We start from the raw sequence: 24,100 nt of genomic DNA, 5'->3' as shown, positions 1-24,100 counted from the left end.
ACCTTTCCTCAGATAACACCGATGCAGCAAATTAATCCTGCTACAAAAAATAGCTTTAAAAGGAGCTACCCGAGATCATCAAAATGAGTTATTTTACGGGAGAACAGAGTAGCACCTCACAACTGCCATCTCAGTTGTGCTCATTTTTTTTAACCACTGGTTCCACAACTCACCTCAAGATCTAAAAAGGAGAAACTTGTTCTTTCTTACTTAGACAATTATAGACAAACATTTCATAAAAGTAGGATGAAAGGATGACAGGACTGTGTCCCCCCCCCTTCCCCCCCCTCCCCACCCTGCCCTGCATAAGGTACGAACACTTTCATTGCCTGCATCTAAACTGTGCAACGTGATGCAGCCTGGAGTTTAGATTCGAGGGTGCATCCTGGAGGGCATCACAGGCTTCCTGTTGGAAGTGAGGGTGCTTGGGGGAAAGCAGAGGGACAGATGTGGAACAGCGACTTGTTCCAACGTGCGATCAGCATGTAGCCGAGCTCTGCACCCAGGCCCATGTATCAAGACAGTCTCTGTTTCAAAAGCTCATAGCAAAGAGGCAAGCGTCAAAGACTTCACTGCTCTCACTAAAAGCAGTCTGGTTGCTGAACCAAAAGAATCAAGACCTTTTTAGAAGGATTGTTCTGTTTTCACTCTGCAAGAGATGCAAATAACTGAAAAAGGTAAAGAAAAATACAAGCCTTTCCCCACACATTCCAAAACATCTCTAATGCCTTTTCTCGCTATCTTTAATTCTTTTCCTTGAAAAATCTCAGTCACTCTTTCCATTTAAACTAAACCAACAACAAGTCAAACGGCATAGTATACTAGGTTGCAAGTTTATAACTTCTTGTTATGTTAGTGATTTTTTTGCAACAAGAAAGGAAGGGAGGGAGGAATAGAACAATACCAGAAATTTTATGAAACTGATTTTTTTCCTCCTCCTCTGTAACCTGCAAAACAAAGTAAGAATGCTACACGCCAGTATTTGAACCACACCAAAAGATCACAGGTATATGTGGAAATGCAACACCCCCTTCCTTTTTCCTCTTCTACTGTTTTCCTTCTTCTACGTCACTCTGCCCCAGTTTAAATCCTCTGCAGGCTCCACATCACAGAGGACAAATTTGTATCACGTCCCACAAGCAAATACAACTTGACCAGGCACGGAACAGTGGCATGCAAATCTCATCAAGAGGTACAGGGTGAATTTGGGAGTCGGTTTGCAGTTAACCTCAGGGTGCAAAGCGTTGATTTTGTTCTGCAAACCTATGCAGTATTCAGCTTTTGGCTGCCTACCGGCCTCATCTTGTGACAGTAGGATCTTTCATGTGGAAATTGTGTGTTTTTACTTTTGCACAAATACTGCGCAAGATTAAGACTTTGACAGTCTCCCTTCTCTGTGGATACTTGAGCACTGCCAGAGCATGTTCATGAGTCAACCAAAATTTCAGTCATGAACTGAGCAGCATTTCTTTGCCCTAACTGATTGTTCTCTAACGAAGCATCTCAAACCCTGGTACGGCGGGGAGCCGTAATGGAAGTACAGAGAGGGGGCTGCTATGTCAAACAGAGAGGGCAGGTGTGTGTCCTGCAGACAGGAGGCCAGCCGGCTGAGCTGGGAAGAAGTGTTATCAAGGAGGCGAGTGAAAAGCTGGAATGTATAGAGATTGAAGTGGGTGGGTTGTGTAAGAGGGTAATGCGGTTCCAAGGAAGAATCCTCATTCCCACTCATCCCATCTAAGCTCCTGAGGTAGCGTGCCTCTTCTCATGCGTTCATGCAGTTTGGCTCAGGAGTGGAGCTGCTAATTCTGTCTGCTGCAGCTGACAGCACCCAAATTCAACAACTTTTGACTGTGCTAGTAAAAGTTGCCTATCAACCATGTCTGTGGAAACCTTCCATAATACATTTCTTAAAGAGTCAGTCACTGAGTTACCGTAACCAGGTACCACTGATTTCTACAAGCACAAAATACTAATGTCAGCAACTTTAGCACCAGGTGTTAAATAACATTGTCTGGTGGTGCACAGCTCAGATATAAAATGGTCATTTATGTCTTCTAACTGAAGAATTCAGAATGAATTGACTAAATGGAATTGAGATGGAACCTATGGTAAAAATGGAGTGACAATAGCTTAGTATTGCACATTGCTAGCCCATCCCAGCTGTATGATAAAATTTTTAACTTAAACCTCATTGAAAGGGCATAAACATATTTTATCTTGTATCCTTCTACCACATACCAGGACAAATGGGTGAACTGAGATCTTAAAGGAGATTATTTCTTGCAATCCCAGTAGCACTGATTAGGTGTTCCTGACCTTTCATAGCAGGTCCAGTCCTGCTATGACCACAGGATCAGGGGGCTCAGCACAAGCTCAAGTATTTCTGTAGTTTCTTAGAGAGGTTTTGCAATTTAAGAGCAGATAACTCAGCATAAACTGTGCAAAGCTATGCAGCTTAGAGACAGTCCATGTATATGAAACGAAGTTACCTTAACTGCAGCATCTAATATTTTAAAACACCTTGTCTTGGTAAGCTAAACAAACCAAAGATGCAAAGAAGATGCAACTGTGCTCCAAAAATGCCAGTACGTGGAACCAGACAGGAAGAGTAGGGTAAACTAGCTAAGCTGAAGAACAATACTGGCACAAGAAAGAAAGGTATAAATGAATTGACCATCAGTAAACTTAGCCTGGAAATCAAAGGTAACGGTGTAACAGGTTTGCTCTGACCATGCTATTAAATACGCAGTGTTGTGACAGCCATTGCTGTCAGGGATTCAACTTCCTATCCTGAATGGAGCATAAGTAACAAGAGCATTTCCCCTCAGCCCTTCTTTTTGTTTTATTTGTGAGGGATTTTCATTTTTGCATGTGGAGACAAAGCCAAACATATCGGAATGTCAGGACCTGCAGGCATAGTTAATAACAGTACTATATTTTGAAAAATTACAATTAAAAAATATCCAATTTCTGATTTATATCACTGCACTGTTTGTGGCAGGCTTTGTTGAAGCAAAGTATTACTTTTCTGGAGTATGATTCACTGGAAATACAAGCAGTGGCATCCAACTGTGAATTTGTTGTGAAATTCGTTTCAAAATGAAAAAATTCTGTCTAGAATAGAATTTTTGTGCGGCTTTCTCTAGGACTGTTCAGCAGCCCACGCAATTACAGTTTTTGGGACACCATGCTGCCAGTCCTATTATACAGCACTGAAAGCTAAGGCACCATATAACTGTAGGTTGCAACTATTAGGCTAATCAAGTGAAACATAACATTCTTAAGTCGAAAATACCTCTTATTTAGCATACTGAAGCACAAATACAATGCCTTTCCATAGCTTCTGACAGAAACGTGTTAAAGAAAAGTCTCAACAAGCCCTTGCGATTTCTCTCAGGAAAATGTTATTATTCCGTTACAGCATAAATGCATTCCACTCCCACTCCATTCTTAACACCAAAAGACTCTGACTTGCCGGAATTCTATCTGCAACTAACAAAGCCCCAGTGGTGTTCTAAAGGAAAATGTATGGGAAGACTTAAGACATAAAAATGAAGGACAGTTTCAGCCATCAACTATCACAATGGCTGACAGAAACATTAAAATAGCACCTTCCAATTTTGGGTCCTCCACTGTACTTTTTACTGGTGAAACATTTAACAAGATTATCCATTAAATTTAATCTCCAGTTTATACTACCTATTAATTATTTATATTTTATTTTTTACAAATTAAATCTGTCAGAAAGTCTACATTTACAAGCAATTTTAACAATACTGCAAAGCTGTAGCAAGGATGACTGTGTGAACTATGGGAAAAGCAGAAGGGAAAAAGATCTGTGGTTCTCAGGAGTAACAGAAACTATACTTCTAGCTTGCCAATGCCGGAGTCATTCTGCAGATCTTCAGATGGTGTAGTGCTACCAGTTGTCCCGCATGCAGTTTTCTCAGAGCTATGTTTCCCCCAAGTACTTAGATGACAGCATTCTACTACGAAACCTCCAAAGTGACTGAATAAGCATGCAAGAGCTGGAACGGCAATACCATACGCGTAATTTTAAGACACAAAGGAGCTACAAAAACTTGCATGCACAAATAGAGCAAAAGTTGCACACACGGTAAAACTGAACTCATCAGGATGCTTTTTCTGTGCCAGAAGCCAGCACAGGTCTTCAGATGTTGCCAGTCCTTCTAAAGTAACTTGACAGAGAGACAGAGGATATGAGCATCAAACATTTTTACGTCTTCCGCAGACTCAAGAGTTCAAAGAATGAACTGAAGTTCAGCTAGGACAACTGAAACGCACAGGAAATTTTAACCCAGGCAGCTTGGGTTCAACGTATTTTAACTCTTGTGAGATTGGAACCTCATTTGAGAAGGACAACTGGGAAGCCAACCTTGCTGTTGCCTCTCGCTGAACAAGCCTTTCAGCTTGCCTATCCTGCAAAGAGGAGGGGAGGATAAAAGCACATAACTGTTCAGAAAATGTAAGTGGTGGCAGCAGGTACCTCTGCTCATTGGCAATAAACCACACCAAACATGAGGATGAGAGGCTATGAAAACTCAAAAGAAAAAAAGTTCTGAGGCAAACTCATAGCCAAATAAAAGTTAGGCAGGAATATTAAAAGCTGCTGCTCTTCTACGGAGGAGTTAAAAAAGCCATCCACAGGAAGTTCTACAGTTTGACAGCTGTCACTCAATTCTGGTTTTTTTTTTTGAAAAGCAAAGAAAGAGAAGGATTCACCAAAGAGGAACGAGTGGTTCTTTGTATGTTGACCAAGCTACCAGTCCTCTTTCAAGACTGAGTTGACTGGCTTATTAGAAACCTAAGCTCTGAGGGACCGAAACAGAAATGAGTCTTGGGCAGGCACAGAGCCACCAATTTAGGAAACAACAGAGAGCATTCTGGCCTCTGTAGGAGGTCAGTACTTGCATGGGCAAGCAACTGCTGCTGGTGGTAGCAATGTTTCTCAGCGCCTCTGAAAAGAGAGCACTAAATTTGTTGGCCTTGAGGCTTGAACATGACTTGGTAGAGCTAGGAAAACTGATGCCTGGGAGTCTGAAATTTCAAATTTTTAAGCCCATCCAATTGTATGCAATATTTTTACAATTTATTGTTCTGTTTGGTGAGTTATGCCTGTAACAGTCAATCAGTTTGAAAACTTTCTTTGCCTGATTGCTTTTTAATAAAAACTTTCCTCAAAAATAACAACAGACAGAACCTGATGATCTAGATACTAAGATTTTTCATACCTAGCTACACAGCACTGATACTTGAGTGTTCCTCGGCGTTTTATTTGCTTATGCTGATAGAGAATTTAGGAATAACCCCCCATAAAGAAGGAAAAAAATTATGATTTCATTTGCTCTGTTCTAACGAAGGCCCCTGCTTTTTAAATTATTTGATATATTTATTTACAATTACATTATACCTATTGCCAGATTTAACTGAATCGATACTGGAAATGTTCATCTCCCAGTTTCAGACACATAGTGCCAAACTTTACAGCAAGTCACACACAAAGTGTTTTAAACTCTATGGCAGTTAAGCTCCTGCAGCTCTTCTCTAAGTTTTTTCATCTGCTATGTGAAACTGCTGGAAAAAAACTGCACACATCTACTGCAAGTCGTTAATCAGTGCTGTGTAGCGCACATTAAAAAAGAAACTAATGAATGGTATCCACAAAGCCATGTAACTTCTTTAAACAGTATGATTTTAACTGCTAAATTTCCTCTAGGTTCTGGCTGCATCACAGCTGAAGCAATAGCAATATTTAACAACTGCTTTAACTACAATTACTCTAGCATGATTTCCAGTGCAGTCAGGATGATTTTTTCCTCTATGAAACTCATGTTGCAAAAGCAGTACTACGGGCTAGCACGACACCCTGTGAGATGGCAGCCTATTATTATTTGTATTTCTGCAGCTCTTGGGAAAGCAGACTGTGCTATGCAGGACACAAGCGAGCACTGTCCTGCCCCGTGCAGCCTACTCAGGGATTTAAAGGTTTGATGGATGCCTCCTGACAAGCCAAGTTGCCCAACTGCCCGACACATACCACAGAATTTCACTTTCCAACCTAACCTAAACCATAACTTCCGACTAAAATCAAGTAATCTGTTTTTGAAAACTAAAAATACAAACAGGTAAGACAGAATGGGTGGGAGGGGGAAGAGGCACTAAAAAGTGAAACATTGTCTGAGGTTGCAGCAGGTCAGCAGAGGAAGTAGTCAGCACTGTTTGCATGCAGAATTTGCTAGAAGTATTTGAAAAAAAAAATGTAATTGTGCAAACATACCTTGGTACACACATTTTAATTTAAGAGATCTACACAATAGCTCTAGGCTTCCCATGCTTACGGATGACTGCCTGACACCTTCCAGAGCATGACAAAGCTCTATCTATCAACTACCTTATCCCAAGAAATGAACAAGAGGCAGCACAGACTAAAAGTGAAAATTAAAATGCACACCAAAGTATTTTTATTTTTGGTATGTGACATTCCAAATAAACGTGACTTAGAATATAGCTTACATGTAAAATATTTCAGACACTCAGGCTACCGAACTATGAAGTATGTATAGCAAAAAATGTTTTACATTATGTTGGTACCGTGAAGCTATTTGGAATAAATTTATTTATTGACTCTTTCACAGCACTTGGATTTGAAAAAAAAATTATGCAAGCAATTTGGATTTAGAATTAAGTGCCCAGAATGACATGAAAGAAGAGGGTGGCATCTGCTACTCATGAGGACCAAGACACTACATGAAATGCATTTAAATCCGGGTGTTGTCCCCCAAAATTATTCAGAAATCTAACATTTACAATCAGGGAAAATTTAATGTGACTGACAGTCTGTTTAATTCAAACATAGGAATTAAGAGAAATCATTTAAATTCCATTATGAATGAAAACTTTGTATGTTTCTAGAACAACAAACTGTACTTGCCTCATTAGAAGATGTGTTAAATTATTTAATGTTTCTGGAAACTGATTTTAAAAGCTAGCTACTATTTGCAATTACTATAATGAATGCAATACCTGATTTAGAAAAGTAGTGTTTTAATTTCCAAGAAGCCTATACCGTTCGAGACAGTCTCCTAACCGTGGAATAGACAGAAACCTAACTTGTTTGCAGACACGAGCCTTTAATGAGCTACAGCACTGGTACACGAGTATGTCATGCTATTTTACTGAAGCGCCCCCACCCACACAGTGATATCATCTAACCTGACACCCCACAGATGTTTTAAAAAAAGGTAAAAAAATATAGATGTAGAGATGTGACTTGGAATTTCCCCATGGACATAACAAAGCAGCTCACCTCTACTCTTTACAACAGCATGAAGGTTTCTCCCTTCAAAGACGGTTGATAGGAAACCAGCCTCAAATACCGGTACTACCAGTAGCCTGTTTTCTATGTTAAGGTAGCTAGATAAGCCTGTTTGTTTCTTTCTAATTACTAAAAACATATTTGCCATCATGCTTTGTTGTTTGCCCTGGATAAAAACATTTTTAGAAAACAGTTTGTAGGATGGCTAAGAGCCGAACACTTATACCTGGCAGTAGCTCTAAAAATAGAAGAACTTCACCAGGTCATAACCTTTACCACCACTTAAGCTGCTTTATTTATTTATTACATTCCCTCCTCGTTTTGACTCACAAATCATTTTAAAATCGGTTTTAAAGAAAGCTAATAATTAGCACCTGTCAAAACCCAAATAACAAGCAGTGCAAAGAATGGTTTTCATTTAGTTATTGCTTTTGCTTTGTCCAAAGAAAGAAATACGGACATCATCTCTTAGAGAACTAAATGGACATCATCATGTTCAGTAAATTCCTTACTTCACAGTAGGATTTATGCAGTCTGATTAATAACACTATTTTTACTACCTTCAAACATGGTGATACATATTTTAAAAAAATATATGTATAGTATATTAACAAATAAACACAACCCCGTGTAAAAGAAAGGGTAAAGTTGGAGGAAAGTAATTACTTAAAACTAATCTAGAATTGAAGATACAATTACAGCATTCACAGACTTTTATGGATTTATATGATACATCTGACCCAACTGAAATGTCATACAATTGCTCCAATATTATTAAAGCAGAAAAAAACCCACTTACAGACAGTGACTCCAGAACCTCATTTGAATTTAACCAAGAATGTAAAATTTTTCTCTAGGCCACTTCCTGCTGTTGCTGGAAACATTCCCTCCTTTAAGCGGAGATGGATTTCAAGGTACTGTACTTAGTGTTGTTTTGAGAGTGCATTCACAAGAAAATGTGAACGTGTAGGCAAACTGGAAACTCTCTGGAGAGATTACCCACTTATTTAACCACATTTCCTGTTTTTTAACCCATTTGTCCTAAGTCAGTCCTTAGACTACTGACAAAAATAGATACAAGTGTGCTATAAATAGCTCATTAGCAGGTCTTTCTTGGTAAAACTGAAAATGTTTTGATAAATCTATTGTTCTTACTAGCTCCATACTAATTAAACTGTGAATCAGATTAATGTTTCCTTGAAATTCTTCTCTGCATAGCTCATGGTAATTATAAATATACAGCGCCTTAGGAATCAGAGAAAAATTTGTACGAACTAATAGTGACCTAAAACATAGCTATCAAAAATTGAAATTTAATGAAGAAATTACCGGTAACCTAACTGGGAAAGTGCTTTTACGAAGCGCAGTTCTGAAGCAAGGGAGGACAGAGCCTGATCGGTGAGTCAGAACCTAGCTCAATATTTTGAGACCTGAAGGCCAGAGTGCTACATCTTTAAATTAGTTGTCTTGATCTTATTTTCAGCCATGATACTACGTTGATATAACACAGTGAATGTCACTTGAAGGACTTCAACACAAGTAGCCACAAGCTACTTTGCAAAAATGTTAAATGTGAAGGCTTTTCAAGACTTACGTTACTTGTCATTTTTGATCTATTTTATTCAAGCAACAGAAATTATGTCATCACGTTCAAAGAACCTGAAAGTTTCTTTGTTTCAGCTGCCTTGGAGTAGCAAGAGCTCTAAAGACTGCCAATACTGTGTGATTGATACCTTTGTAGACTGAAGTTCACGTTCAAGAGGAGAACGCCAAGCGAATAGTACTGGTCCTGTGCCCTTGTGCAGAGCCCAAACTGAGATGCCTTTCAAAAAAGAGGCTGCTGAGGCGGTTCTGAACTTTCTGCTACTCCAACAAACCTTCCAGAAGGATTTGAGGGACAGCTGAAGAAGTCTGCAATCCAAATACTTTCTGCTTTCTGATCCTCATCACGCACATTAAAATCCACTGCTTCTTGGGACAGAATATAATCTGCTTTATCATTAAGAAGATAGAGACCAAAAGCTGAAAAGGCCAAAGACTACAACAGGAAATGGGAAGGCCAACAGTGCTTCACTTGGGAAGAAGAGATGTTTGCTAGCATCTAATACTTAAAAGATGTGCAGGTAGTTGAAGGACAATTTGACATGTATGCGTTTTATCAGGAGAGTTTTTTTTTAAGAGATGATTTCCTTTCATTTCTTCCATGACACACAGTAACATGAAGCGTAAAGGGCCTTTTACCAACCCAGACCTGAAGGTCATGAGCAAAGGATGCTGTATACCATACTGAGAATTGAACCATGAAGACTCCAATTACTTGAATTATCGCAGAATAAGCTAAATTTCAACCAGCTAACCTGGTAACAAGAAATGTAAATGGCAAAAGGAAAAAAAAAAATCCAAAATCCTCTAAACCAAACAAAAAAACTATGCACTAATATAATAAAATACCTACTTCAGAGATTACAATGCATCAATGACCCTTAGCTGAGCCCAGTACTTGAGATAGAAACTTGTCTATTTGTTGCTGTCTAGAAACCTGTCTTTTTGGTGTTGTCATTTAAGTATTAACAACATTGTCTGGCACAGTTAGAGCCATTAAACGATGTTCTATATGCACAGTTGCCTCATCAACATGTGGTTGTAATCCATGAAAGCAAACCTGAGACAGAACAGGAATACAAATGCTTCACAGCCAGCAGCATGCCGCCTTACAGATTTAGCAGCACTTAAAAAATCCTACCATTTCTACTTCAGCATTAACGGTGCTGGGGCTGTTCAGTCTTTTTTGGTTGAATTTAAGTGGCTATGAATGTTTGGCTTAAGGGGAAACCCAACGGTATCAAAACATCACAACTATCAGATATTTAAAGTAGCATTTGCACTGTGAGAAAAGACATTTTGCCCAACTACAACATAATATATACTAGCCAAAACAAAACCACTGTTCTCCCTGAGTGGGAAAAATAGGTTCTGCAGAATGAAATTCATGTGCAAGATTCTCAGATCATAGAATAGTTTGGGTTAGAAGGGACCTTTAAAGGTCATCTAGTCCAGCCTCCCTGCAATGAGCAGGGACATCTTCAACTAGATCAGGCTGCTTAGAACTCCGTCCAACCTGACCTTAAATGTTTCCTGGGATGAAGCATCTACCACCTCTCTGGAAAACTTGTTCCAGTGTTTCACCACCCTCATGGTGAAGAATTTCTACCTAATATCTAGTCTAAATCTTCCCTCTTTTAGTTTAAAGCCATTACCCCTTGTCCTATCACAACAGGCCCTGCTAAAAAGTTTGTCCCCATCTTTCCTGTAGGCCCCCTTTAAGTACCACCACTATAAGGTCTCCCCGGAGCCTTCTTGTCTCCAGGCTGAACAACCCCAGCTCTCTCAGGCTGTCCTCATAGAAGAGGTGCTTCAGCCCTCTGATAATTTTTGTGGCCTTCCTCTAGATTCGCTCCAACAGGTCCGTGTCTTTCCTGCACTGAGGGCTCCAGAGCTGGATGCAGTACTCCAATACAAACCCTCCTTCTTGACTTGAATACACCTAAGCATGCCTCAGTACTACCTGAACTTTTCTACCAGCGAACCAGTAGTTGTACGATATTTGCTTTTCCTAAGCAAATACTGCTTCATTCTCCCCAAGGAAAAATTCTTAAATTTTTAACAAATTTCCTCCCTCTGCCCCCATATAATAGCCATAGCATTATGTATGTAAGTTCTATTAACACTAAATTTCCACTAAGAACAATTTTAATGCTGAAGAATTTTCTTTTGATAAAACAGAGGGTGTTAATAACTAACATGTAAGGTGCTGAAAAATCAACAGGGCTCATGTCCCTGGTACAACCAGGTTCCCACCGATTTCAGCAGTTTATAAGGCAGGACTGAGATTCTTCTTTATATATCCAGGATGTTTGGCAGAGTGGGAAGTTAATGATTGTCTTCTGGCCACAAAACATTCTTAATTTTCCAGTGTCTGTGAGCAATAGAAACACTAAGGCAAGATACAATATGGCACAGAAGAGAGGACAGACTGCTTAATATATATATTTGATATGTATTGGACATATTTTCAAAAAAGCCATCTGCATCAACAATTTTCTCACAAAATAAAGTTAAAGTATGCCGACCAAGAAACTGCTCTGTTGCTTAAAAAGCTCTCTTTGTTTTTTTTTTTTTCAGATTTCAGAAACATAGAGGAACTGTGGAACAAAGCAGCTGGTGGGTGGTGGACATACTAGAGTATCATCATCTTGTAAAACTAGTGCCTACTTTCTTCTGAAAGTACTCATATCATTTCCAGTACTGCTCCCTGTTTGTCATTTACCTAAAGCGTTTTCCAAATTCTTCACAACTGAGGCACTTAGGAAAAAAGAAACCAATTGTACCCCTTCACAATTCTGACATAGGCTTCCAAAAGCCCGAGTGTGATAATTCATCATATTTAGTGGCCCTTGCCAATCCCAGACACATCTCTCACTTTACAGATACGTGGATTAATAAAGCCCAGTCACACATCCAGTGGTGTCGGTGGGGGTCAAAGTCAGCAAGACAGACTAACCCCTTCACACTGCACCCAGACACCCTGATACAGGACGATTTATGTAATGGCAAGAAGCACCAATTTAAAAAGATGCGTTTCACAGATAAAAGAGGGTAGCTATATGCATCATAAAGATACAGAATGACCAATTCAATGGGAAAAGCAAGTCACTTCTTTAATTGTAAGGTATACTAAAAATCAACATCTCTATCAAAACTGAGAACAGTCGAATCCAAAAATTTCAAGCAATATTTCCTTTCATTAACACAAACCAAGCATGGTCTGCAAGAATATTCATTTATTTCTTTCAAACACATCATTTTTAAGGCACCCTGAAGGTGTCCTTTCATGATTTTATAAAACCTAAAATTATTAAAACCTTTCAAAACACAGACTTGCTCAGGAAACGGTGTGTTCTTCTCATAATTCCTGAAGTCACTGGTACTGTAATAATAGCCTGTCATACGCAAAATGACAGCAATTTCATAACTGAAGAATGGGCTTAGAGATATACTATGTTTATGAATTTACTTTGGTTGTCACTCAAATATTATTATTCTAAGAAGTGAGAAAACTGGAGTCAACTGATCCAAGAGAGACCAATTTCACAAAGAATGTATTTGGAACGATAAAGTCACTAATTACTTTAGTGTCCAGTTATGTCATGCATCTGTCTAACTTTCAAGTTACAGAAAAAGACACTTAGTCACCAGTGTCCTGTGTTTATTACAGTGAGTTAAGACAGATATACTTTGGTAAGTAAAAGAGAAGGCAAACATGGCAAAAGGAAGTAGAGTCCGGACTTTTTAAAAGAGCTGGTTTTTTCTGGGTTTGGTTTGTTTGTTTGTTTGTTTTTTAAGTAAGAAACTTTAAAAACGGTGCTTTGAGCAAAAATATTACTAGCAGCAATAAGATACACAATTTTACTGTCTTTTACAGTATAGTTTTGTTAGTACCGTTAACGATTTTATTATTTTTTTAAAAGTTGCTATTTCTATTGAATCATATCAGAAGTACAACGGTAACAAGCAGGCCCAAATAACTTTTTCAAAGATGCGGTACAGATATAATACAAAACCCCCAAGATTTTTAGAATACTGCAACTGTCTGTGAATGTTCTTCACTCAAAAAATGAGGCAGTCAGTCACCACGGTGAAAGAAACCACAGGACGGGCTGTTAACGTTTTTACATACTTTCTTTCAAATTGCTTTGTGTGTGTGTGTACCATTTGTGAATACACGGAATTTTTATTTGTCCTTAGTAACTAAATTCAGCAAACTGGCAACCAAATCAAAGCCAGGGTATTAGCTTACAAGCAAACCCTAATAGGTAGCAGTATTTTGTAGGCATGGTGGAAGTATTGAGTCACGGGAAAGATCTGACCGAAGACAGGGACCTTGGTTTCAGATGCGGTGGATTCTTTGGAAGACATAGTAGGAGGTCATGTTCTGCTTCATTTCACTAAATTCTCAAATTTGAGTTCTATGGTAAAACATAGTTTATTTTCAGGCTTGGCAACTTGTGATGACCTTGAAGAGGTAGTCATGACTTTGACTTTCAGCCAGTCCTTACTTCTACCAATGTATGTATTTAAAACTGCAGTCAAATACATTTAGATCAGCAAATCAGTAATAAATACTCACAAGGGAGTATCTTAAATTTATGTCAAAAGCCCCTGAATTTAATGTAGAATTTTATTTATCTGTCTGTTTAAGTAAGCAGTGAGTTGGAACCAGACCACGTCAGCTTTTAGAGAAGTTACTGCAGTTAAACCCTGAAAACCAACCAAAAAAAACCAAAACAAAACCCTCAAAAAACCAAAACACCTTACTGCCCTCTACTCCGCTAGGAAAAAGAAAAAATGAGATAAAAATTGTTGCAAGGCACATACAGTATTCAGGGAGACTGCATATTTATCCTGTTTATTAGAGCGAAGGTGAGAACTTGCACTGGCTTCCAATGTTACTATTTCACGGCTTTTCGCTTCTAAATTTCACTGAATCCCTACAGCATTTTGAAAAGGGCATGGATTTGAAATGAAGAATGTCTTTGCATGACCTGAACAATAGATCCTTAAAAATTGTTCAAGTCCAAAATTAACATTTGGAAGCTATCTGGACTCAGGAGTGACCCACTATAACTGGAAAGCTTAAGATTTTTCACAGTTCAAAGTAAAGGATTTTAATAATTTTGAATTACTTCAACCGCTGAACAAGTCCAGCACTATAATTTCATCCACACATCAATAAAGTTTAAGTGTTTCATTAAATTTAAATTGCTATTCATCGTGTAAAGAAACTTTAAGCTAATGAAATGCCTTTTATTACAATGGATCTGCTGTACTGTTAGAAGTCTATCATATTTTCCCACTTAAAAAGTAAGAGTTCAAGGGCTTGATAACTTGGATACAGAGAGAAAATGCTCCAGGCTGAATTTTGTATAGAAATTTTGTAAAGAGAGCTGAGACTTTTTCTGACACTAAAATTTTCAACTTAAAAACGCACACCTCCAATCAGAAAGTGTTACTGAAGCATTGAGTAGCCAGCTATTTTCCCACTTTGCTAGTTTAACTGTCCAGTGGCAAGTATATTTGGAGAATGTATTTTCATCAGTGTTTTTAAAATGTTAATAACTACAACATCCTTAGCTACTGCACACATTCAGGGACATAACACGACAAAACTAGTCTCTAAGCACAGCAACGTGCATTATAGAAACCTCCCTGCACAGACAAGTCTGACAATTTGAATTCAGCTGAGTTTACTTAGACTAAGAGACTGAGACTACTTAGACTAGACTACTTAAACTAGACTACTTAAACTAACTTAGTTCCAAGTTCTAACTTGGAACTTCCCATTTAAACAACAAGCACAAAACTCTGAATTTGAGCTAGAGGACTATGACTTGGCTACAAACAGCAGCAGACAAACCTCTACTACAGATCAGCCATTAGCCTCAAATGAGTGACCTATGAGTAGGTAACAAAAACACACTAAAGCTTCCCAAATATTAATCATGTCCTGTAGATGCTTCTTGACATCACAGTGCTCCCACACATACTCTGTCTTCTGAAACTACAACCTTGGTATAATATAATAAACTACTCCACAGTTTAAAGTCCCACAGTTTCTAGAGTATATCAGTCTGCCTTGAACCCAACTTTTAAAATGGATGCCTTGATTTCCATGAGATCTTGTCTGCAGCGCTCACAAACTCACAGCAGGAAACGTAATCGTATGCATTAGCCAATACAGTATGAAAAATGCAACCGTTCCAAGCGAGCAAATACTTTTAAATATAAAATAAATAAAAAAGATATAACCCTGAGAATGCATTTAATCTCTCAGCAGATAAATGCTGTATAGTAAAAAACGAGTTCTGTCAATACAGAAAGCTAAGACCCATGCACTAATTGACAGCCATGCAACAGCAGCACAAGCAGAAATGCCTTTGGGATTGGGCTAGAGAACATCAAAGGGACTTCGAAACATTTCTGGGGTACAAGAAGGGAGCAGTCCCAAGATCTTTTATCTGCAAGCACTACCCAACTGGGTATTACGTGAGAAGTAGCAAAGCATGTACAATGAGCACACCTGTGAAAATAAATCTTTGTAGGAAGAGAATAAGCCCAAGCTAAAAAGCTTAACTAAGGACCCTCATACAGACCCAACACCACAGTTTCGGACTATGGTAATTTTACTTTTCAGGTGACTTTCTTTCTCTGCTCCACTTGTTTCATTACGCCTCAGTTTGTTAAAGATTGCTGCAGAAACTATCTTGAGAAGCTATCTTGAGCATTACCAAGATAATAAAAATCTAGTTTCTAAGGGTAATGACTGAAGGAGCAGTCTAACGCTGAGCCCAATCAAACACCTCATTCACAAGCAAGGTTTTAATTTTTTTTGGCTTATAATCAAACTAGTAATCAAATAAAAAGAAATAATAGTGACTATTGATTTGAAGCTCTAAGCTTTTGGCTTTTTATACTATGAGCTTATCATACCTCCCTCACCTCCCTGGGTCTTCGGTTCTGCCTCCCAAACCTATCTGAAGCATCATCGAGCTCTTCCTCTCCTACCTTTCCATCCGTCCATTCCTACTCACTTATCCAACCTGTAAACCCAACATGCCAGTGCTCCAAAACCGTTTCCTGCCTCATTCCAGTAACATTGGGGCACTCTAAGTAATCGGTAAACCAAGCAGTAAACATTAAGATGGCATTTGTGCTTATCAAATGCAAAGTAAACATGAAAGCATTCACTATGCAAACAAGTTTGACTACTGAATATTGTTCTGCTGATGACATGATTTATTACTACTTATGTTTTATTGAAGGCAGTACCAAACTTGTGTGGATATCCCCTCATTCACGCATATAATAACGGGTGCTGGAAAAGGAAAAATTGATGCTTGCCTTTCTGCTCTCTGCATTATCATTGATTCCAGACCCCATTTAATTTTCTGCTTTGAGCCAGGCAGAGATCAGATGCTACTATCAAAGACAGTCATAAAAATACTACATAATATCAAAGTAGCTTAAATGTTTTTTGAAGGATGTGCTTAAGGGTCTAAAAAAATATTTAGGTTTCCTTGTAACAAAGAAGATTGTTGACATTAACGCGTGTCCGCACGTCCACCCAGAGATGGACTGCGAACTAACACCGTGTGAACTAGAAAGCGCTGAACTGATGACAAGTTTCCTAGGTAAAGATCGAACTGGGCTTTGAAATGCCAAACTGGAGACAAGTATGGTACAACTTCCTACAACTGGCTAGACAACAAAAGAGACTGATAAGTAAATCCTCTGGAGTTGCGATAACTATTATCTCATTTAGGTATCAAGAGTGAGTTCTAATACCATCGGTTAGAAACGATATGTGAATAGATACAATTCTCAAGCTACAACAAGACCAGGATACAGTCTGACCGAGGAATCACAGCAAGATTTCTCTTTAGAGATACAAGGCTTTTGTGCTCGTGCTCTCCCCATCCCTCAAGTGATACAAATGAAGCCTCTCTTAGGTCTTCAATATTTTCAGATGAGAAGGATTATTTTCCCTATCATATTATTCCCCTTTTTAAAATACACCCTGCTTTAAATAGGCAATTTCCAAATTTGCTGACCACTTAATTTTGCAGTCTGAGAAGAATGCAGGTATTCCAACTTTAAATGAAAAATGAAAGACAAAATGTTTTTATAAAATAAAATTCCTGCTGCAATTGCTAGCAGCTAAAGGCAAGTTCCCTTTTCAGTAGCTAATGTTGACACTTTCACCAATGCTAAAGCCCCTTGTGCACTCTAAACTGCAACCTGAGAAACACTGCAAGATTACGAAATACAATGGCATACAATGCACGAACACGAAGGCTGTAAGACATTTAAGGGTTCAGCCTGTACCCTCTCCTTCTACTCCAGTAGCTAGACAAAAATAACTAGTTAGTGTTATTTGTGACTGCCTCACAAACAGTTAAACAACTGGCATTTTGTAACATAAAAATGCACAATTGACAAGTCCTGTAGTAACTTTATTTGCCAATGCAAAACGCTACCTTTTTTTTTTTTTTTTTTTTAATATTATGGCATTTATTTCTTACATGCAACAGAACTGCAGAAGGTTCAGTGTTTTCTTCCTCTTCACGTACAAAGACTAACTGGGACCTTATATCTCTGCAACAAAATAGTAGAATTTGGCCTGACTAAAGCATAAAAAGACAGAAAATTCCTAAACACAGGACATCAATAGTTCGAGATCTGCTGGAGTTCAAAATCGTCTACATCTAGTAAGATAATTCTGAAGCCATTCATTTAAGTGTTAGAAGAAATCTAAAGGGTTACAGAGATTTCAAACCAAACTATTTTCCACATTTCAGTCAAAAAGTAATTGCCCATTTCTCAAAAAAAAAAAAATTTCTACTATATCCAAATGTTTTTAAGATGTAAATGCATTTGTCATCTTTCATGTAAGCAGGGTGCTAGTGCCCCAAATTAAACAAAAGACGAAAAGTTAGGGTTGACAAGTATGTCGCTGCGTAACTACAAATTAAATATGCCTTTTGATATTTCATTTTTAACTGTTGAGTACCTTTTCATCAGGCTATTGCCATTAGAAGTTTTTTAATAGATTTTTAAATTAGACAAATAACAGATAAGAGATGTGACAAGTATATCAAATCTGATTTAGCAGATCTGACGCACTTAATCTTTTACTGTAAGAGTGGCATTTGATATATTTCAAATGTTTCAAACAATGCTCCCTTAACATGCCAAATAAGAAGAAATTCGGCTTTAACTCTACTATATTCAATTTATGCCAAGTACAGAATGAATATCTAAAAAACACAAACAATCAACTTTCAGTTGAAAGTGTGAAATCACCTGAATTTTTCAATGCAATGTGAAATTTTAAATACTACAAAACACCCACCAAAACTCCAATATGTGACAAGATCAGTGAAACACAGAAGATATGTATTTTAAAAAGATGGTTAGACGAGCCTCTGCAATTCTGTATGCTGTGAACTTTGGTGAATGCTGCCTAGACTGCACAGCAGCCAGCATTTCAGAAATAACTTATGAAGAGAGATCACCATATCCGAATTCCTCAGAAAAATGAATATCCACATTTTGTGTGGCAACTTAATAAATAAAATAAATAAATCCACACTTACTATAGCCTCAAATTTATGTATACGTAAACACATAAAATATAATGAAACTTGCCCGAGTATTAAAAATAATTAAACATTTGCATGCAAAAGCTCACATTTATAATCTAAAAGACTGAATGCCCACATACTACAACTATTTTTGCTTGTACTGCACAAACTTTAATACACAGAAGCTTTTACTATCCAAACTCAGAGTAACACAACCACCTCGTTCACCCTCCAAAAGACTATAGGCTTGGAATCCAGAAGAGATCACAGAGTCTCATTTTGTCAGGTGACTAAGACAAAACACATACATTTAAAATTGAGTTTAAAAAAACCCCAAGAGAACACAACCTACTACTGAAAGAGAGAAGAATGAACACAAATGAAAAAACCTTGTACACTGAACTAGCAGATTGACCAGTATACACACAAAAAAAAAAATATCTAAAAACATACTTGGCAATGGATTAACATTATGTTTCCCATTATTCCTTTCATCTCTTTTAATTCTGTTAATACTGTAGATAAAATTAGAACAATGGTTAAACAAGAAAAAAGAACCAAACTAGATTTCATTGCTGCTGCACGTTAAAACTGAAGTAGTCTTTGTTGTAAAGATTCAGAAGTCGACATTGAAATTAAAATAAAAATTTATATGAAAGTTATTTATTAACAATAAATCTAATTAAGTTAATAATACTGCCTTCTAACACCAACAGTCACACCTTAGATCAAAATAAATGGCTAAATGTATAATTACATTGTACAAAAGTTCTTTCTGACATGTAGAACTTTCATATTGAACAGAGCATATATGTTGAAAAACAAAACAATAAAAATTTTTAGCACATAGGCGAAATTAAAATTTGCCCCATGCAAACAATTTGCCCTTCCTTACATTTAAAACTGTAACAAAAAACATATGTATAAGTAAATATCTGATAATTACAGGACGAGTAAACAAGGCATATGCTTTTCCCACACTGATAGAAATGTGGTACAAAACTTTAATATTATGTATTTTTCGAAGCTTGCTCAAAAGGTAGGCTTCTTAATTTCATTTTAAATTCTTCTTCAGAACTGTTCATTTATTACAGTTCTTCTCATTCTTCTATTTTCCCTTCTATTCCCCATGAATTATACGATGCAAGGAAGTATCGTCCTCAGTACTTACAGACAGATGACTGCAAAGTTGCCAATAAGGTCAAGGTTTTTGGATAAGATTTTTCTGAACATTCTATACATTACAAGACTTTAGGTAGTCAAATCAAACATGAATGCTCAATAAACAGAAGTCAAAGAAGGCATTTTAAAGATAAAGAAAAAAATGCTTAAGTGAGTTATTATTAACATGACACAGAAAACTCTGCAGAGGCAGGGACAGACTCCTGCGTCCACTTTTTTCCCCTCCCAGATTATGCTACACGCACTTCTCAAAATCTGTAACAGCCGAGGATAGATCTTTGCCTGTAACAACTCCACGTAATACAAAACCCAGTGTTATCTCCAAAATAGCCTCCATTTCATGAAGCAAGTTAAGTGTACCCATGCAGGAAAAAGTGTTATTATTTAAAGACTGGATTATACTTGATTGCCTTTGTGTAGTTTTTTCTGTACCTGATTTTACTGACATTGAAATGAAAGCAAACAAATAACCAGAATGGAAACCAGGAAATTCTCCTACTGCATTGGTCTATATGGCTTAACAACAGAATTAGCAATATATACCTGTAACTTCTGTAGAGTAGATTTATACCGATTTGAATCATTTGGCTGATTTTGTAGAGTTTGACTTTTGTAGCCTTGATTTTGTAACCTCTTCTTGAAAAGGAACAATGTTGACGGCATTGGCAAGGCAAAACATTCAGGCCGTCATTGTGTTTTTCAGTGGTACTGCCTATACATAGCATGTAGCATTGCCTGTAGTATTACTATAAGTATATAGTAATATATACATAACTTCTGCTGTGCAAAGAAAAGTGATCAGTAACACTACTAGGCTGTCATCCCTCGAGGACAAGAGTGCAAGACTGAGGGGATTTCTCTGATTACACTGCAGCTTCTGGTAAGCTCCCTGATCTAGTGCGTATCCGACCTCTTATTTGGACTTCAAGTCTGCCTCTTGTTTGTATAATCCCTTTCAATCCCAATCCACTTCTGTATTAATTCTATTTCTAATCCTACCCTAATTTACATTTCTACCTTGCTCGTCCAGTCCTAGTTTCCTGCTTTGTTCCATCCTTGGATACCAGTCTTCATCACAACTTTTTCTTTCCAGTCTGCTCCCTCCCTTGCAGTTACCTTATATTCTGCCAGCATCGGCATCCTCCCCATGAACAACCATTATCTTCCCGATAATCCAGATCAGGTGTTCTCTGCATTTTATTCGGGCTTCTAGCTTCTTCATTTTGCTCGGTAACAGCAGGAAGAATATCAAGAAAAGAACAGTTGCTAGTGCTTGACAGGTACAATTGTTCGAGAACAGTTGCAGTCTTGAAGCTCTGGGCTGGACTAGCAACACGGGAAATTCATCATCAGAAAATTCTTATTATTATTCCTAACCAATTCCTGAGTATTTTCATACTCACATTTTTCCAAAATGTCCTTGGCAGAAGATACATCCATGGCATCAACATGCCCCGAGACGCTGGTCAAATTTTCAGTCTCCAGATGGAATGCTTGAGAGTTCCAGACTAGATCAGGCTACTATTTGCCTTTTACCTCCTCTTTTAAACATAGTTAAATTGTTGCCTTTTCCCTCTTCTTTCCTTTCAAAAAGGTAACTGTTCTTGTCAAAATTTGCCTTTATATTACCACTAGTTCTATTTGAAAGCTAATGCAGAAACACCATATAAAAAAAATTTAAGCCCAAACTATTATGTCTTGGCAATCAGGCGTAGTTGTATCCACTAAGGAACATTGAGCAACTCCATTTACACAACGCTACACACCACTGATAGTACCACTCAAGAACCCAACTGAGGCCTGAAGGTTTTCCCTTGCCAACATCATCAACTTTTTTTCTTTTTCAAAAATTAAGGCTACAAAAGTCAAGATCTAAGCTGGCCAAATTACTCAAATTAGACCTCTAAATTTTGCAGTCAAAAAGATTACTGAAGAACAGATAATTTCTACTATACAAATAATAGGTTTTCCTCAACAAATCAATGGGATGACTCCTTGAGTGACCTGTGCATTTGACTCAATGTGGCCCACTCCCAGTCACCTGTACGCTATTTTAGTTTAATAAAGTAGGTACTTTTCACGCTGTTCTTGGAGAGGAACTGTAAAACAGAGCTTTTTCTGTTTCCTTGTTTTGGGTTTTTCTAAGAGGCAAATGAAAAGATAGTACATCTACTGCAGTACTAACTGCATCTTTTAGATTGCATGATGATGTATTTTCTCAACTATAATCCCATTGCACAATTTAATTTTGTTTCTGAATATGAGTTTATAGGAAAAAAAAAAAATCAATTATATACTTGCTGAGTGATTATTTTTTTTTAATTGAGTACTGGAAAAAGTCAGATTCTCACATGCCCCATAAGGAGGTTGGTTGGGTTTTTTTTCCAGTCTTTTTCAATAATGATGTTCACCTACCTCCTCCAAGAGGGAGACTTTCCCAGTCACTTACTAATTTTATCTTCAGAGCCCCAAATATTTTCAGGATCAGCTAACCATTGCTATAAGCAGACAATTATACCAATAGTCAGCAGGGTACATTTGACAGAATTTATCCATCACAAAGATAGATCTTCAAGGTGGAGAAGCATGGAAGAAGTGATTATATGTTCCTTCTTAGCATGTCTAGCTTGGGGATTAACAAAAAAAACCCAAACAACTTTTTTTACTACTTCAAATTAGCACCTCTTGGCCAACTCTATGAGATCCCTAAAGTGGAGTCTCCAATAATCGCCATCTTCACTTTGATTTTTACAAAAAGGTTTCAGAGAAAGTACTTAAAACCAACAATAAAGTGGACAATAAGCAGATTAAAGCACACCTCTAACAGAAATTCAGTACTCCCTTTAAATGAAAAAATACTACAGAATAATCCAAAAGGCAACATGAGTCTAGTAAGTAGATCCCAACGCACTAAGACCACGAAATGAGCATATAAAATTTGACACAACTTCTTTCTCTCTTTGTTAGCTGGTGGGAATGCAACTATGCCAAGCAAAAACATGCTTTAAACATGATGAGAAGTTATTTACTATTCAGATACAAATCTGAATGTGCAGGATTAAAACTTAAATTATTTCTGCTACAAGCGGTATTAGAGCATCTATTCTGACCACAAAAGTAGTAATGAAAGAAACACTTTTCTTTAAAATAATAAATCCAAGATCTTTGTGTTTTTAAGGCCCAGTGAGCAAGCACTGCACCTCCTGATTCATAGATTAAGTGTAATTACCTCCCTATCAAATTTTAAAGTACCACAAAATTTCTACTAAGCTTGCCATATACACTATGAAACAATCAAAACAAGAAAGTACAAATTGTTACGTCAATCACTGATTTACTGAAAATTAATACAAGATCACCTTCAAAATGCCATGTACTATGTTACTGCAACTAATTTCTACTTAGTATTAACCAGGCATTCATGTGATAAGTGATTTAGATGTATTAGGTTTAGATATGACAAATTAGACTTTCAAAGGAGCTAAGTGTTAAGATATGCACAGTATTCACTTCTTAAAAAAACCCCAACCAGCCCAAAAAAACCCCAATCCCAAAAAGCCAGACTCATTTATATTATGCTTCCTTAAAACAGAGGCTCTTAAAGCACCTAATTAATGACTAACATCTCAGTCATTCGAAATACTTTGTATCTGCCCTTCTTCAATGGCTTAACATTCTTTGCTGAACTAGTGTTATAGTATGTATTTTCTCATAATTTTACCTTTTCAGAACTGTAATTACATGTATTACAAAAGTGGCCAGATTCTTTGGAAAAAATCCCAAACAATCTCAACGAATTTCATAAGAAAATAGCAAAGATGTCTTTTATAATTCTTTCTATTATATATAAGCAATGAAGCAAAATAATCACAAAAAACAAGTATTAAAGAGATTATCAATGATAAAAGCCTCTTTAATCATTTGGGGGTATTTGAAAAATGATTTAGGAATTAAGTAAAGTCTGTGAGAAAGAATTTATAAAAAGACCTTTCAAAAGTTAAAAACACAGACTAGAACGAAGTTTTTAATTTTACAGTGTATTTTACCTCCTATCAATCACTGCTAAAATAATTTCAGAGTTTAATAAGCAGATATTTACCTGCTGGAACAAGACAATCTTTCCAATCAAAATATCCTGCATAAATGCCAGGTTCTAAGGACCCAACTATCGGATCTGCCTTGAATTCAATGTACATTTCAAACAGTCTTTGATCCAGCTCTTTCAAGCATTCCATACTAACCTAAAAAACAAAACAAAAACAAAACAAAGAGAGAGAGAGAACATAATAAACAGTCATTAATTACACCAAAAACTTCACATCTTCTTTAATTTTTGGTGAAGAGTAGCAATTACTTACACATTTTAGTTCATAATTACATA

General features: G+C 37.3%; 1 protein-coding gene across 6 annotated transcripts in view; it reads right to left on the bottom strand.

Annotated features, from left to right (window-relative positions):
• EXOC2 (exocyst complex component 2) overlaps positions 1-24,100 on the bottom strand; it is a 128,350-nt gene that overhangs the window by 12,748 nt on the left and 91,502 nt on the right. For 3 of the 6 annotated variants that reach the window (XM_054193557.1, XM_054193559.1, XM_054193558.1), the window contains one exon: positions 23,819-23,960. In XM_054193557.1, coding sequence (XP_054049532.1) covers positions 23,819-23,960 — 142 coding nt within the window. Of the gene's footprint in view, positions 1-1,018; positions 21,046-21,122; positions 23,961-24,100 lie in introns of those variants that run through there. The other 3 variants (XM_054193560.1, XM_054193561.1, XR_008465148.1) reach the window with 3 other exon arrangements.

The sequence above is a fragment of the Rissa tridactyla genome, chromosome 2, assembly GCF_028500815.1.
Source record: "Rissa tridactyla isolate bRisTri1 chromosome 2, bRisTri1.patW.cur.20221130, whole genome shotgun sequence".
Lineage (NCBI taxonomy): Eukaryota > Metazoa > Chordata > Aves > Charadriiformes > Laridae > Rissa > Rissa tridactyla.
Note: the sequence above shows the minus strand (reverse complement) of the source record. Positions and strands in the feature narration are given on the sequence as shown.